This window comes from Rhinatrema bivittatum, chromosome 1 (assembly GCF_901001135.1).
Source record: "Rhinatrema bivittatum chromosome 1, aRhiBiv1.1, whole genome shotgun sequence".
NCBI lineage: Eukaryota > Metazoa > Chordata > Amphibia > Gymnophiona > Rhinatrematidae > Rhinatrema > Rhinatrema bivittatum.
The window spans coordinates 305,730,506-305,745,769 of NC_042615.1; the positions used below are offsets into that span (position 1 = coordinate 305,730,506).

A 15,264-nucleotide genomic window follows, 5' to 3' on the forward strand; every position below is an offset into this window, starting at 1 on the left:
TGATGTTATGAACATCAGTATTTTTATTTGCATATAAGCAAAGACTTTGATTAAAAAGCCTTTATGAAGGCCATGATTATAAATTTGTGACCAATACACCTAAGAGCTAAGCAAATTGCTCTGAATAGGTCATTCTACATACTAATGCCTTCTAATGTTATGAGCATGTAACAGCTTGACTGATACAAATGTAAATGACTCGACAACTACACTTAGTTTAGTTATGCAAGATTTAGCAGTATTGAAGTAAAAGAACACATTCAGAATTTTCAAACCACAGATAAAGCAGGCACAAAGCACACAGGTACCTGCATATCTTGCCACTAGGCAGTTTAGTGAAAATTGATCCCTATGCCTAAGGTCTAGAAACAAAAGCTCAAATCTTGAACACATTTTTTTCCATTTGCGAAAGTAGCATTTTCTCATCAAAACCACAAACGTACCTGATACAGATCATTTCTCATATTGACAACATCATCCGATATCAAACCTGATATCACTTCTAAGAGGTTCCTTACTAATGCTGCATGTAGGTGGATGATGGCTAAGTGGAAAACACTAGAAGTAAGATGGAAAAAAAAAAATGGTTAGAAATATTTCTTATCAAAGGCTGCCCAGATCTGCAAATACTGTCTGTGTATGATTTCAAACAAACACTTGTGCTTCTGAATATCCCTTCCCTCTCAATATATCTTCATACACTTTTGCATTAGACATAAATTAGTTCTGCTATGCATTAAGAAGTTAGTTCATTTTTTTTCTGGTGCAGTGCAGCCTTGTCCTCAGCAGAAGTGGAAACTGACATACATGGGGCTTTCACTCAAGTTATTATATAACAAGGCTCCTCAAATGCAAAATCCTAAGGATTTCAGCTTAACCAAAGCACAATCTAATGGTTACCTCAAAAATGACTTTATAAACTGGATGTGTTCCAGATTTTCAAAGTGAACTCCTTCTCTCACATTGCCTTCCTACATTCATGGGCAAATCATTATCTCTAATGTGTCTCAATTTATCAACTGTAATGGTAAACTTCCTTCTGCTCTCTTCTTGCTGAGAGGGAAAGGCAAAACCAGTAAGAAAAGAGAAGGTGATAATTTCTCAGACTTCATCTAGAACATTAGGTCCAATTCTGGAGGTGGTTCACCTGAAAGGATAGAATCAATGCAGAGGCTGTCCCGAGAAAGGCTACCAAAATGATGGAGGTGGTGGGAGATCTACTCCTAAAGTCATATGAGACTTAAGGACCTAAGTATATATATATACACTCAAGAGGAGAGGAGAGACTGCAGAGGATATGAGAAATGGTAAATTACCTCAAAGATATAAAGAATGCAAAAGAAACAAACATTTTGCAATGGAGAGGAAGTTCTAGAGGTCACGATAAGATTCAGAAGGAATAGGTTCAGGAATATGACCATGTTTCCTCATCAAATGGGTAATGGATGCATGGAATGGCCTCCAAGCAGAGGTGTTAGAAGCAAAAACAGTAACCGAGTTCAGGAAAACCAGAGATGAACTGTAGTCTATACCACTGCAAAAGGAGGCAAATTGAGCGGACTTAAAACACCGTAAGATCCTTATCTTCCAACATGCTGGGATGGAAATCCCCATCCCAGCACTATCTGTACACCTTTTTGAAGAGCTATATTTGTAAAGTACACAGGGCTCTTGCTTGGATGGAAGATATTATGCATTCAGCTTTATCCGATTCATGCTGACTTGTGACACTGTGAAAACCTAACTTGTTTGTGATACTCATTCGTATGCCTCTCTTCAGCTCTGTGACTGGACAGAAATCAAAGAGGATACAAATCTGAGGTAATAATGTGACGAGAGCATCAAGACAGGACCTGGGTCCCTGGAATTTTGCCCTTGGATAAATTCCAAAGGATTTTACTTAATCTCCACTACTGGGGTTAGGTGAAGTGTCATTATGGCCAAGGGTATTATGGGGATGGTGTATCTCTTTTAAGGGGTTCAAGAGGGAGAACCTCTAGAGGGAGTTTTCTCTTGGTCAGTATAGGGTGGTGATCAGAGTGGACAATCGGATCTTTTGGCTTTGAGCATTAGGGCCAGAATTTGATATGTAGTCCGGGTGGGGAATCTTACTTCTTCACTGCAGTCAACAGGTCAAGGTCTAGCAAGGCCATGATTCAAGGAGTTTGTAAAAAGGTAAAGAGGGGAAACCAAAAATATTCTAAATAATAAAGGCTTACTCTTGATAACAACATTGAAGTGAACAAAAAAATCAAATTATTAAATTGCGATTTTAAGATGTCAGCTAGCCAAATAGCGTATTCAACTGGAATTGAACCGCCCGGTCTTATCTATCATCCGCCTTATACCTTAGTGTGCGTTGTGATCACAGCAATGTTAATTCACAAAAAAAAATACTCAGATCATACTCTGATTTAACCTCTCGGATGCTGAATACAAGGATGATTGAACATCGATCTGCACTTTAGCACCAAAAGGAGGGGGCTCCGCTAGTTGCTCATTGTGTTGAACGGTCTCATACTTTTGATGAATTGCACTTTGGTTCCATTGACCAGCCTTAAGTTGGGTGGCGAGGTGGGAAATTAAACCGAATGCTACTACAAGCTGAACAACGCTGGATCTATAGATTACACGCGATTGCACCTTTTGGGTTAAATACAGAGTATGAACTGAGTATTGTTTTGTGAATTTACATTGCTGTGAATTGATGTCAATATAGAATGAAGATTAATACCATTCTATTTTCAGCAGATTTTCAATCACGCCGTTGACAAACCCCGGAAGAATGGGGTTCAAGTTCCCTTTCAGGTACTGCTATGTGCAGATACATCATTGCATCAGTAATATGTTTAAATTGAGCACTACTTCCTTCCGGTTTGTTTTGTTTTTTTTTTGTATAATATATTTATTGCATTTTTACATACAAATTAGACATGGCATTTGGAAACAGTGATAACAAGAAGAAGGAAAATGTCAGCAATAACAACAATTACACATCGCCAGTGAAGTAATCACAGATTATTCAAACCATAACAAAACAATTACTGTATTGTTATACAAGTGGTCTAAACCTAGCCACACAAGGATAGGAAAACCTCTATTCTACTTCAATAATTCAACATCCAACCTTCCCACTGGCTCCGTCAGGTAAACAGACTTCCTTACAGAGGCCAGGATAGGTACTATAATAAGAAGATACTATACAATAAAATAACTAATGTACCGTACCAAACCTTAAGCTATTTGTCGCCAGTCTAATCCCTCCCCCCCTTCCCAAAATAACAATAATATGAATATCCTCATTCATTTGGTCTGTTAGACATACCCTCCCCCCACCCCCACCCCCACCCCCACTGTGCCTGATACTTAATATTGTCTGATAAGTGCTCGTGTCTTCTGGACTCAATTGCTTAATCTTGGAAGGTGTTTGGGTCAGGACTCTAATAGTAGGCTATGGACAGAGTGCCATTGTGGGCCTGAGATAAGCGTTTAGGGGCTTCCATATCGATTCAACTTCCAGTCGACGCTTAGCCGACGTATGGCGAGCGCTACTTGAAAAACGCTGAGATCAGTTTGATCCGACCTATGGTATCTTGGCTGAGAGGCTACTTCGTTAAATATTCACTACGTTCACATTTTTCAAAAACTGTATTAATTCATGTTTGTGCTTCTTTTTGCAGTAAGAGACTGTTGAGTAATAAGACCCCTGATGAAGCTTTTTCCAAAGTGAAACACCAACCGTGTTGGGCTTCGTTTAAAAATTATCATCATCAGGATTGTGAAAACCCTTTAAGCAAGATTTTGAAAATGTTTGATTCACGTTTGCACAAGACGGTGGACTGGTTGAAGCACGAGGCACACTAAGATATAAGGTGGATGACAGATAAGACCAGGCGGTTCAATTCCAGTTGAACACGCTGTCTGGCTTGCTGACACCTTAAAATCTCAATTTAATAATTTGATTTTTTTGTTCACTTCAATGTTGTTATCAAGAGTAAACCTTTGATATTTAGAATATTTTTGGTTTCCCCTCTTTACCTTTTGCTAATTCCCTCGTGGGTTACCTGGTTGGCTCCATTATATTGTGATTCAAGGAGTTTGGTGCCATTGAGTCACCTGGGAGGATTTATGGACTAAAAAGTATGTGGGAATTCATTCATGGACTGGGGAGGAAGACATATGATGAGCAAGAGTACTGAATACTGTCCCATTATGAAGATGGAATAATTCCTCAGTTGTCTATGGTAAAGAGGACAGAAGGAAATGTTATGCTACTGGGAAAAAAAAAGATCTTTAGAGGAAGAGTATATTATTACTGCTGCTACCTCAAGTCAAGTCTATAAGGATCTGATCCTGTGACTTAATCGGAAATTTGTAAGAGTTTTCTCAGACTGCTGAAGATATCTTGTGTGAAACCCTCCTTAATCCCAAGATGGAAGGAGCATCCTGGTTCTGACAGTGGCCAATCCAGGTCACAAATACTTAACAATTTAAAAGAAAATTGGCAACTGATGTAGGGTGGGTGTCATTACTTGCCATGTTACCTTTGAAGCTTTACACAGTAAAACCATGGAAGAAGTCTGGGGTGCAGTCAGAAGTGGTCACAGAGGGGAAATAAGTGTACTTGGTACTTTCCCTGTCCAGATTCATAGGTACAATCTTTGCCTCTGGGTCAGGTACACTACATCATCTGTTTGATCACAGTTTTGTTTTTTGAATTCACAGAGACTGGTGCTCAATTCACAAACAGACCTCAAGACACCTCATTCATTTTATTCGCCTCAAAAATGGGCTTTAATAAGAAGTCTGAGACTCTTTGGGAGAGATATACTAAGCATTTTCTCCCATAGACAAAAAAAATTGGAAAAACAGTAACATTTGGTGCTGTCTTTCAAGAACTCTTTTGCTTTACTGCTCTTTTATTCTCCCAAAAGCTCTTTTCAAAAATGACTGGAACACAGGCACAAAACTAGAGAAAGCCAATACTAAACAGGACTAAGGGTAGGAATAAAAGGTTCAATTAGATCTTTCCTGCTAATTGGCTTTCCTTGAGTCCTGACAGACCAGTAACCTGTTGGATTCTCCCACCAGCAGATGGGGCAGCGGGCGAAAGCTTCCTCTCTGAAGACACTACAATAAAGGCTGGCCCAGCAGAGGGGAAGCCAGTAGTTTTTTGCCAAAGTGTGGCTTGTTGCTTGTATTCTTAAATCCCATCTTTTTTTTTCTTTAATTTAAGGAGATTTATCAGCTCATTACCCAGCCTGCTCTTTTGTCAGTCTTGTCCTCCCCAGGGTGGCATTTTCCCTGCTTTTACAGGATGCTGGTTCCCTACTTTCTGCAGTTAGGGATCCAGGACATCACAAAATGAAAATCTTCAGTACCTTATGTTTTAACTTACTTATCAAACTCTGTTCCTTTATTCACATGCCTTTTTATTCTTTTTTTATGGGCGGGTCTAGACTGGTCTGTCAGGACTGGAGGAAAGCCAATTAGCAGGTAAGACCTAATTGAACCTTCCTCTTCAATCTGCCAGACCAGTAACCTGTGGATTGTACCAAAGCTGTACTTGTCCTGGGTGGGATACCAAGTGCTGCTTCTAAGACCCTAATACCAAAACTCATCTCCTCCCTTTTTGAAGGTGCAATCTATTGTGTTTTGTAAACGTGTGGACAGATGACCATGTGGCCACTCTGCAAATGTCCCTAGGCATAACTGCTCTGTATTCTGCCCGAGACGCTGCTTGTGCTCTCGTGGAATGCGCCCTTAGCCCTTCCGGCATTGGTTTGTTCTTCATTATACAGGCTGTTGCTATTGTCTCTTTAATCCAGCTCGCGATTGAGGCTTTGGACACTGCTTGCCCTTTTCTGGATCCTGTGAACAAGATAAATGGTTTGTCTGACTTCCTTAAGTCATTGGTCAGTTCCAGGTACTTTAAGAGGCATCTGCAAACATCTAGGAACCTCAGATCTCTGCATTTCCCAAGCATTCTGCCGTCCTAAATCGAGGAAGAGAGATGGGCTAATTGAGATGAAATTCCAATACCACCTTGGGTAGAAAGGTAGATACCGGTCTGATTGTAACTAGTATCTTCAGAACAAAGTTCAGGTCCCATGGCGGTACTATCAACATATGCCTTGCTCCCCCGAGAAAGCGTGCTAGCAGCCACCGATATTCCTCTGCAAATGCTGCCACTTGCACCCTCAATGTGTTAACCGATAGCCCTTCCTGTAGAAACTGCAGAATTGAAGCTATCCCTGCTTTCATCGGGGTCAACTCTCTACTTTTACATCAGGCTTCAAAAACTGTCCAAATATGACTATATGTAAAGGAGGTGGACTACTTTCTGGCCTTTAGTAGGGTCGTGATTACTTGGGCTGAGTATCTTCTTCTGTTAAACTTTCTCCTTTCAATAGCCAGGCCATAAGAGAGAATTTTTCTGAATTTGCCATTACTATTGTCCCCTACTTGAGGAGTGCTGCTATCCCTTCGAATGAGATCGGCTTTGCCTTCTTCAATCTTATCAGATCTGCGTACCAGGGATGTCTTGGCCAGTCTGGTGCTATCAGGACCACTCAACCTGGGTGTTGAAAAATCTTCCTGACCACCTTGCCCATCATCGGCCGGGGGAGGGGGGGGGGGGGAATTTATGACATCTGACTTTCTGGCCAGGGTTGGGACAATGCATCCACTCTCCTGCATTCCTGTTCCTTTCCATTAACTCTCACTGTGGGGTGCCCCATGCACCCGTAATGAATGCAAACACCTCCTCTGACAGCTCCCATTCTCCCAGATCTAGCTTCCATCGACTGAGGAAATTGTGCACTCCTGCTATGTGAAAATGGCCTAAGGCCAATCTGATTACTCTTAACTCTAACACGTTTACGAAACTTAGAACTGTTTGGTGTGGCCAGGACCCCTCAACAGTTTGGCCCTGAGTGTGTGCTCCCCACCCCCGACTTGTGTCTGTGGTTACTATTGACCACTGTGGGGAATCCAGAAGGGCTCCTCCGTAAAGTTTGTTCAAGTCTAGCCACCATTGCAGACTCTGCCTGCTTTGGTACATCAGTGGCAGACTTTTGTTGGACTACTAACTTTGTGGTGACCAGTTGTACAATAGGTGCGCTCTCGCCCATGGCACTACCCAGATTACCGCTGCCATGGAGCCCAGGACCTGTAGATAGCCCCACACATATGGGACTGAAGCTCATGACAGGCCCTGCACTTGTTCCTGCAATCTCCCTATCCTTCTGTCTGTAAGATACACTCTCCCTAACTTGGTATTGGAAAGTACCCCTAAGTCCACTAGCATCTGAGACGGCTGAAACTGCCTCTTTGCCCTGTTCACAATCCAGCCCAATTTCTCCAGACATGAACTGTTCTCTCTGTGGCCTGTCGACCTTCCTGCAGAGAGTCTGCTCTTATTAGCCAGTCATCCAGGTAAGGGTGCACTTTGACCCCTTCCTTTTTTTAAGAAGGCCGCCACTACTACCATCACCTTTGTAAAGGTCTTTGGTGCTGTGGCCAGTCCAAAGGGGAACGCCTTGAACTGGTAATGCTGACCGGCTATCTCGAAGCATAAGTAAAGCTGGAAATCTCTCCTGATGGGAATATGAAAACATGCTTCTGACAGATCTAATGCTGCCAGGAATTCCCCTGTCCTGATGGCCGCCTTTACTGTAGCAAGTGATTCCATGCGGAAATGGGGAACTACCAAGGCCCTGTTTATTCGCTTTCGGTCCAGCACTGGCTGAAAGCTTTCTTCCTTTTTTGGTACTAGGAAATAAATGGAGTATACTCCCATGTCTTTCTGACCGAGCTGTAGCGGGATAATGGCTTGCAGCTGAACAAACCTGTCTAACGTCTGCATGATCGCATCTCCCCTGCTTGCCTTGTATGGCAAGGGGAATCTTAATTCTGAGTGATATTCTTTGCTTATTAGGTCCAGGACTCACTGGTCCTTTGTTATTTTGGCCCACTCTTGATAAAAGATCTGTAACCTGCCCCCTACCTGAGGAATCGTGGAGTGGGCCTGCTCCCTGTCGTGGTGCAGTTTTGTTGCTAAGGGGGGGGCTCAGGGGTTCCTTTCCTTTGGAAATCTTCTAGTCCCTCGAAAGAGCTGAGATCTGCCTGGGATCCTGACTAGGCGAGAGATCTGCTCCTTTGTCTGTACTCCCTGGGCTACTGTCTCCAGTTGCCTCCCCTTGCGAAGCCTCTGGGCTCTTCTTCTCGTAACCTTTGGGGCCTCAATCTCATCTTTTCTAGGTCTTTTCCTAACAGAAGTTTTCCTTTAAAGCATAGCTTTCCTAACCTGGTCTTGGATGCTGAATCTGCCGCTCAATACTTCAGCCATCAAAGCCGCCTAGCCATGACCTCTGTTGCTGCTAACGTCGCTGAAACTCTAATAAGGCCATACATAACACCTGGCACAAAGACTGCTGCCGATTCAAGTAGAGCTGGCCCTGCCTTATCCTCTGAGGGTCCTGCATCTTCGAGACTCCTTCTCCCTCAAACCCCCCTCTCTGGGTGATCCATCTCGGGACTCCAATTTTCCCAGCCTGAAGGTGGCTTGAGCTTTTCCCCTGAAAAAGGAGCTTTATTCTGCTTCTCTTTCATCTGGAGATAGGATTGCTGCATAACCAAAATGAAGTCCGAGGGAAAACTCAGACTCCTCCTCCCCCCCCTCTTGGGGGGCGGGGCCTCTAGTTGCTGATACTGCTTGCCCGGGGCTGTCCCGCCCTCTGAAGCTGCAGAGGAATGCCTTGACCGCCCTGAAACCTGCTCTAGAGGCAGAGGAAAGGACGCGCTCCCTGGCGCATGCTGTTCAATTGGCCCAGCCCCAACCCCTTCCTCCACCAGGGCCTGCTTTTCGCTGTCGCAATTGCAGCAGAAAGAGCCAGCAACGCTAAGGACCCGCCGGGCCCCACACCTGGTGCGCACTTCCTTCCCTTCCCATACCTGAGGCAGGCAGCAATGGTTCAGGTCGGGCTACTTCTCCGCCTTTTTCTTCTTCTTCTTTTTTTTTTTTTTTACTCACAGTAAAAAAAATAAAAATAAAAACCTCACAGTTTCGTCGGGAAACAAGGAGACCATAACAACTGGTTGTCCCAGGGAGGGAATATCAGACCTATGGAGGCTGTTGCCCCATGGAATTCCCACTCCATCTCAGACTCCTAGGAATTCCCACTCCGTCTCAGACTCCTAGGAAAAGCGACCTTAGAGAAGGCCACTGCTCTAGGGCCCTTCTTACACTGTTGGACCAGCGACGTCTGTGCTCCGTCCCATCTGCTGGAGGCAGAGACTACTGAATCCCCCCCTCTGCTGGGCCAGCCTTTATAGCAGTGATGTCAGAGAGGAAGCTTTTGCACTCTGTCCCCATCTGCTGGGGGGAAGGGAGAATCCCACAGATTACTGGTCTGGCAGGACGAAGAGGAAAGGCAGGGTTCCATACAAAATCTAATCATCCACAGCGAAACACTAAGGGATACATTTTCAAAGGTATTTAAACCAGCTAGGTAAGGACTTAGCCTCTAGATCAGTCTTTGAAAATTCACTGGTTTTGTGAACCTAAATTTCACCAGACAAATTCTGGGCAGACCCAGGAGTGGAGTTAGTTCGAGGGGAGAAAGTAAATCGGCTAGCATTGATTTTCAGCACTAGCCACCTAACTTGGCGGACCAAATATAGGCACTGTCATAGTAGGCCTAAATCTGGTCAGCTAGACCCTCCTTCCCTAAAGTACAGTATAGCAGTGGGGGCTGATGGGGGTCCAACCAATTCCTCCTACCCGCCCAATAGTCAAAGTATGGCAGAGGAGGAGGAGAAGGGGATATAACAACCCCCTGAGATTCCCTCTCCCTCCTACCTGTCAAGTTATGGCAGGATGAGGGGCGTGGCTAGCAGCCCTTCCAGATCCTCCCTCCCTCCTGCTTGAACTTAAAAGTTTATCATGGAGGGACACATTTCCTCCCTCCAACTCAAAGACAAACGTTTGATGGGGAGGCCAGTGGCCCACCCCGTGATTCTCCCCCCCCCCCCCCCCCACCTCCTAAATACAAAACAGGGAGACCAAGAGAGATCTTCAATTCCCCCTTTCCTCTCAAAGACAAAAGAAAATGCAGTACTGTCTTCACAGAGCAATGCTGGACACCAAGCCAGGAGGAGATAAACCTGTACCTTCTTCCAGCACGGGGAAGGTTTAGGGAGCCTCTAGGCAGGGTGGGGGTTCAGTGATAGGCTATTTTCTTAAGCAATCAGGTGTGAGAGAGATGGATCGTTAAGAGGGATGTGCCCCCTCCCCACCAAAACTTTTAAATTCAGACAGGAGGGGGAGGATTGAGAGGAAGCTAAGTGTCCCACACTTTAAAACATAACTAGATGACTGGGAGGGAATTTATCTGACTAGCAGTGATTTTCAGCACTAGCCAGCTAGGTCTGGGTGGCCACGATTCAGTGTTCTAAATCTAAGAAGATTTAGGGAGATTTTTTTTAGCTGGAAACCAGCTTAATTTAGCCAGCCAAATTCTGGCCAGCTGAGATAGGTATTCTGCTCTTTTTTGAAAGCTGACCCCCAAACCTTGGTGTGCATGACAATCAGGCCGCGTCAGTAAAGTCCACGGGAGAGTGGGCGAACGCCCGCTCTCCCAGCACGCGCACCGGCCACTCGCCGGTGCACGCGATTCAGTATTTAAATTAGGCCCGGCGGTAAAAATGGGCAAAAGGAGGCGCTAGGGACACTAGCGCGTCCCTAGCGCCTCCTTTTTGACAGGAGTGGTGGCTGTCAGCGGGTTTGACAGCCGAGGCTCAATTTTGCCGGCGTCTGTTCTCGAGCCCGCTGACAGCCATTTGCATGTTGAGGGCGCCATTAGGTTCAGCGGGTTGGACGCGCATTTTCCGCCCCTTACTGAATAAGGGGTAAGGGAAAACGTGCGTCCAAGGACAGGTTAACAGTACGCTCCTTCGGAGTGCACTGTACTGTATCGGCCTGAGTGTGAGGAACTCATAGGTATCATGAAGCATATAACCACTTGTGAAGCCATCGACCTTCTACAGCTGCTAATAAAATTTCCACAGGTCTCTTATGAATTAGAGCAGATTTTCCCTTGGGGTTTTCCCCAGCACAAAATATTTGATTTCTCTTATTTATTTTTATGTGAAAGATGACTAAGAAAGACAGGAAGTCGGCAGAAGGCTGGTTGGTAATACCGTAATGCACAGGAAAGATTTACCTTTAAAAAGAAAAAAAGTGTACTAGCAAACTGTGACGCTCACACATGGCATTAGGCCAACAGCCCTGGAGACTGAAGTCCTTTGTTCAGGGACAGCTTTAAGGAAAACTGCAACCTGGGTGAACATGGTCAATGGCACCCCCTTGCCATATGTTTTCTCCCTCTACTCTCTCCCTCCAAGCAACATCTCCTCCTTCCTAGCATTCTCTCTCTCCTCCAGACATTTTGCACCCTCCTCCTCCAGATGTTCTTTCTTCATCCCCTCCCTCCAGGCATTCTCTCCCCACTCTCTCTCCCTCTTCCCCCATTGTCCCCTCACTCTTTCCCGGCACTTTCTCTCCTCCTTCCCAGGAATTTTCCCCCCTTCTCCCCATTCCGTCCAGGTGTTCTCTCAATTGGAGATTTTAACTATACATTGCTTTGAGCTGTTTGTTGTGGACCAAGGAGGTGATTAAAAAACTATCTTAAGCTTTAGGAGGAGAGAGGAAAGAGAGGACTGAAGGAGGTACTCACTCCTTATTGGGAGCAATTTGGAAACATTGCTTCGATGGATCCCGAACACCCATGTCCTGACCCTGCCCCCTGACGTCATTAGATGGGGACTACAGAGGGTCCTACATAAACGGCCGTACCGCGGCGCGGAAGATGCCACCGGCACGCAGATTTGCCTGGAAAATCTGAAATAAGATCTTCAGATGTCAACTAAAGAGGCAGTGATGTGGGTATGATACTCCCTTAGTTAACTCTCTAACTCTCGGAGGAATTTGGAGTCTTAAGAAGCGGCGTGCAAGCTGTGATTGCTCTGCCATTGGTAAGCTTTTCCTTTAAATTTGTTTCCTCTAAGATATACCCTCGAAAACAAAAGGGAAAATTCGAGTGAATCCCTCCCACTCCAACGAGCCCTCCAGGGCAGCGGACAATCATGCAGTACACAGCATCCCAATTGTAAATGGAGGGGGCGAGTATCTCCATTGATGAGGCCAGAGAAGGAGCCTCTGTCTCATCTGAGGAGGTCACCTTGAGCCCCCCAGTCCTGAGGAAATATTTGTCTGCAACCTCTCAGGAACCCTCAGAAGTTGTGTTGCTAACTAATGAACCAGTGAGCTCTGGTAGCAATATAGAGGGAACAACCGGGGCGCCTGAGAGTTTCAATAATGCAACGAATTTGGTCCCTACAGTACAAGGACATTTTCCTCAATTAAGTGTTGCTCAGAACCTTTATGCTAAACCATCTGTAGTGACCTTAGACTCCTAATGGGAGCTCATGGCACTGCTTGGATCAGAAGTTCAGAAATGTTCCCATCAAATTGCTGCTTGTGTGCAAAAAATGGACACTTTAACTCAAGACTGTAACACCAAATTAGAAGAGCAACAGAGGCGTATTCAAGGACTTGAAGATGGAGCTAAAAAGGGGCTGGAAGTACAAGCCACAATAATACAGGATCAGTTACTATTAAACAAAAAAAGTGAGTTTATGGAAAATCGTTTGAGGCGTCTTAACCTCAGACTTTTAAATTTTCCTAAAGTAATTGGTGAACAGCCCAGGCTGACATTAAGGAGATATCTAATAGAGGTTCTAAAAATACCCTTACATAAGTTACCATCATTTAATAGGGTTTACTTTCTCCCCTTTCGAAATGTGAGAGGAAGAGATGTTCAACAGCATCAACTGGATTTGCAAAATCTTACTCAGTTCTTAGAATCCTCTACAATTGAAATTGTGGAGAGGGCAACCCTATTAATATCATTTGTCTATGAACCAGACTGTAATTGTGTAATGCGTAATTATTTTCAAAATTTAGGTGTTAATTTACACGGTCAGTTTATACAAATATTCCCTGACCTAGCTAAACCTATGCAAGCATTGGGAGCAACATTTCAATTGAAATTCCCGTGTAAGTGTATTCTGAAAATAAATAACAAAATTTATATATTCTTTTTCCCTGAACAATTAAAAATGTTCAAAGAGTCTCATAAAAGGATGCTCTCCTCCTCCTCTCTTCAAGTAAGCCCCATTATCCAGGAGTAAATAGAAATAGGCTGTTGAATGCTATTGCTATTTCTTGAATGGTTATTTTTTCTTTTGTCTAGTAAAGCTCCTTTATAATTACTGGTCCCCCATTTCCTACTCCCAGTTATTGTGGTCTAGGTATAAAAGTGATTGTTTTCCTGGTGAGGATTGCACTTATGATAATTTGTTTTCTTTATTTCTGTGCAAAGTATATACTTTGTAATCATTTTGAGAAAATCTAATAAATAATAAAAAAACAACCCAAAAAACCCCGATCTTACATAAATAAATAAATAAAATGAATTTACAGAATATATAAATCCTGGAATCACCTCAGTAAAAGGAACACAAGCCTGCCACTAGCAGGCACTTTGGAGAAACACAAAACCTAATAAAAAAATATTCCAAACTTATATAGCAAACTTGCCATACCAACTCCCAGGACTCAAACAGCAAAAATCCAACTTATGAGCGGAATCACTGCAATACTTCTCTGGGCCACAGAACACCAATACACCTCCTACTGCGAAATCAGAACAAGCTGAACTGCTACTGACCCCTACTCTGAAACTAAACATTGTAGATATAAACTTACATTCTACTACATACTAATAAAACAGATCACAGAAGACTATTTAAAATCTTTTATATACCAGCGCCTCCAAATTACAATATAAACATTTGCAACTCAAATAAATATTTTTTTCTGTACTGTGCAAAATGCAAAGACATTAGAAATGGGCATGCTCAAATCTTACATATTCCAATCACTAAATGTAAAATAAAACTTCTACCATCGTCATCTGGGCATTTTATATTGTTGGTCTCAGTCTTATCTGCTTTAGGTGCCTTCTTCTTCTAGGGTCTCTTCTATTTTCTGTTTCTTCTCCGTTTGCTTCACTTCATACCTTATACCTGTCTCTGACTTTGATCTCTCTCCTTCATCTCACTTCTCTGCCCTTCTGCTCACTCACACAAGGAATTCACTCCGTTCTTCTCCCCCTCCTTTTCTTGCTGCTCCAGCTTTCTACTTCCCTAACTCTCCCTTCCATTGCTCACTCCCAGCCCTCCTCCATCACCCCTTCACCAGATATCTGGCTCCATTGTCCTCACCTCCCAACTGCTGTCTCCTTTCTGACTTCCCACTCTCCACCATCTCAGAGTTCATTCTCAATTTCCAACCGTTCTTTCAAGATCTCCTATGCCCATCTCTTTACCTCTCTTTCCTCGCCATGTCTCCACATCTTTTGTTTTGCAACCTCCCTCACCTCTCTCTTACCCTCATTATCCTTCCCAGTGCTCACAATCCCCCTATTTTCATCTCTTGCCTACCTACCAGCAATATGTCTCCCAATCTCAAGCCCCTACCTAGCCCTTTTTCCTCTCTCTCTCTCTCCTCTGCATTCCACCCCTCACTCCTTCTGTTTCACCCTCTGTCTTACATCCATTTCCTTGTCCCCCATTTACACCCTCTGTACTCAATCCAATCCCAATCCTCATCTACTTTCTTCTGCCTCACAACCCTTCATCAACTCAAGTTCTTTCCCTGCCACTCACCCTGTACCCAGTCTCTCTTCTTCTGCCGCCATCCTGGGTCCTTTCTCCCTTTCTCCCTTTCCCTAATCCCCTCTCCACCTCCTTCCATTCCCATGTCCTTTCTCTTACTCTAACCCCCCACTTTATACCAAGATTTGGTCTGCCCACCTCCAATCCCCTGCACACTCTGAATCTTCCCCTCTCTGTCCCACCAGACTCAGTCCCTCTATCTGGGTTCCTCTCTTCCTTGCCCTCCCTCCCAATCCTATCCTGGTTCCTCTCTCTCATTTCATGCCACTATCTCAAGCCTTCCCTCCCTTTCCCTGCACATGTACAGTCTTCCCTGGACCCCCACTACTCCATGTTGATCTCTATCCCCTCCATCACCATCCCATGTTGGTCTCCCTCTCCCTGCACCCCCCCACACCCCCATTTACAGTCTCCCTCTCCTTCCCCTTGCCCCACATAACTAGCCTCCTGCTCCTTGCCTGA

The 15,264-nt window shown here is 44.2% G+C and overlaps 1 protein-coding gene across 3 annotated transcripts in view; it reads right to left on the reverse strand.

Annotated features, from left to right (window-relative positions):
- Positions 1–15,264, reverse strand: part of NFKB1 (nuclear factor kappa B subunit 1) — a 278,175-nt gene that overhangs the window by 56,812 nt on the left and 206,099 nt on the right. For all 3 annotated transcript variants that reach the window (XM_029597052.1, XM_029597051.1, XM_029597053.1), the window contains one exon: positions 444–558. In XM_029597052.1, the coding sequence (XP_029452912.1) occupies positions 444–558 (115 nt within the window). The remainder of the gene's footprint in view (positions 1–443; positions 559–15,264) is intronic.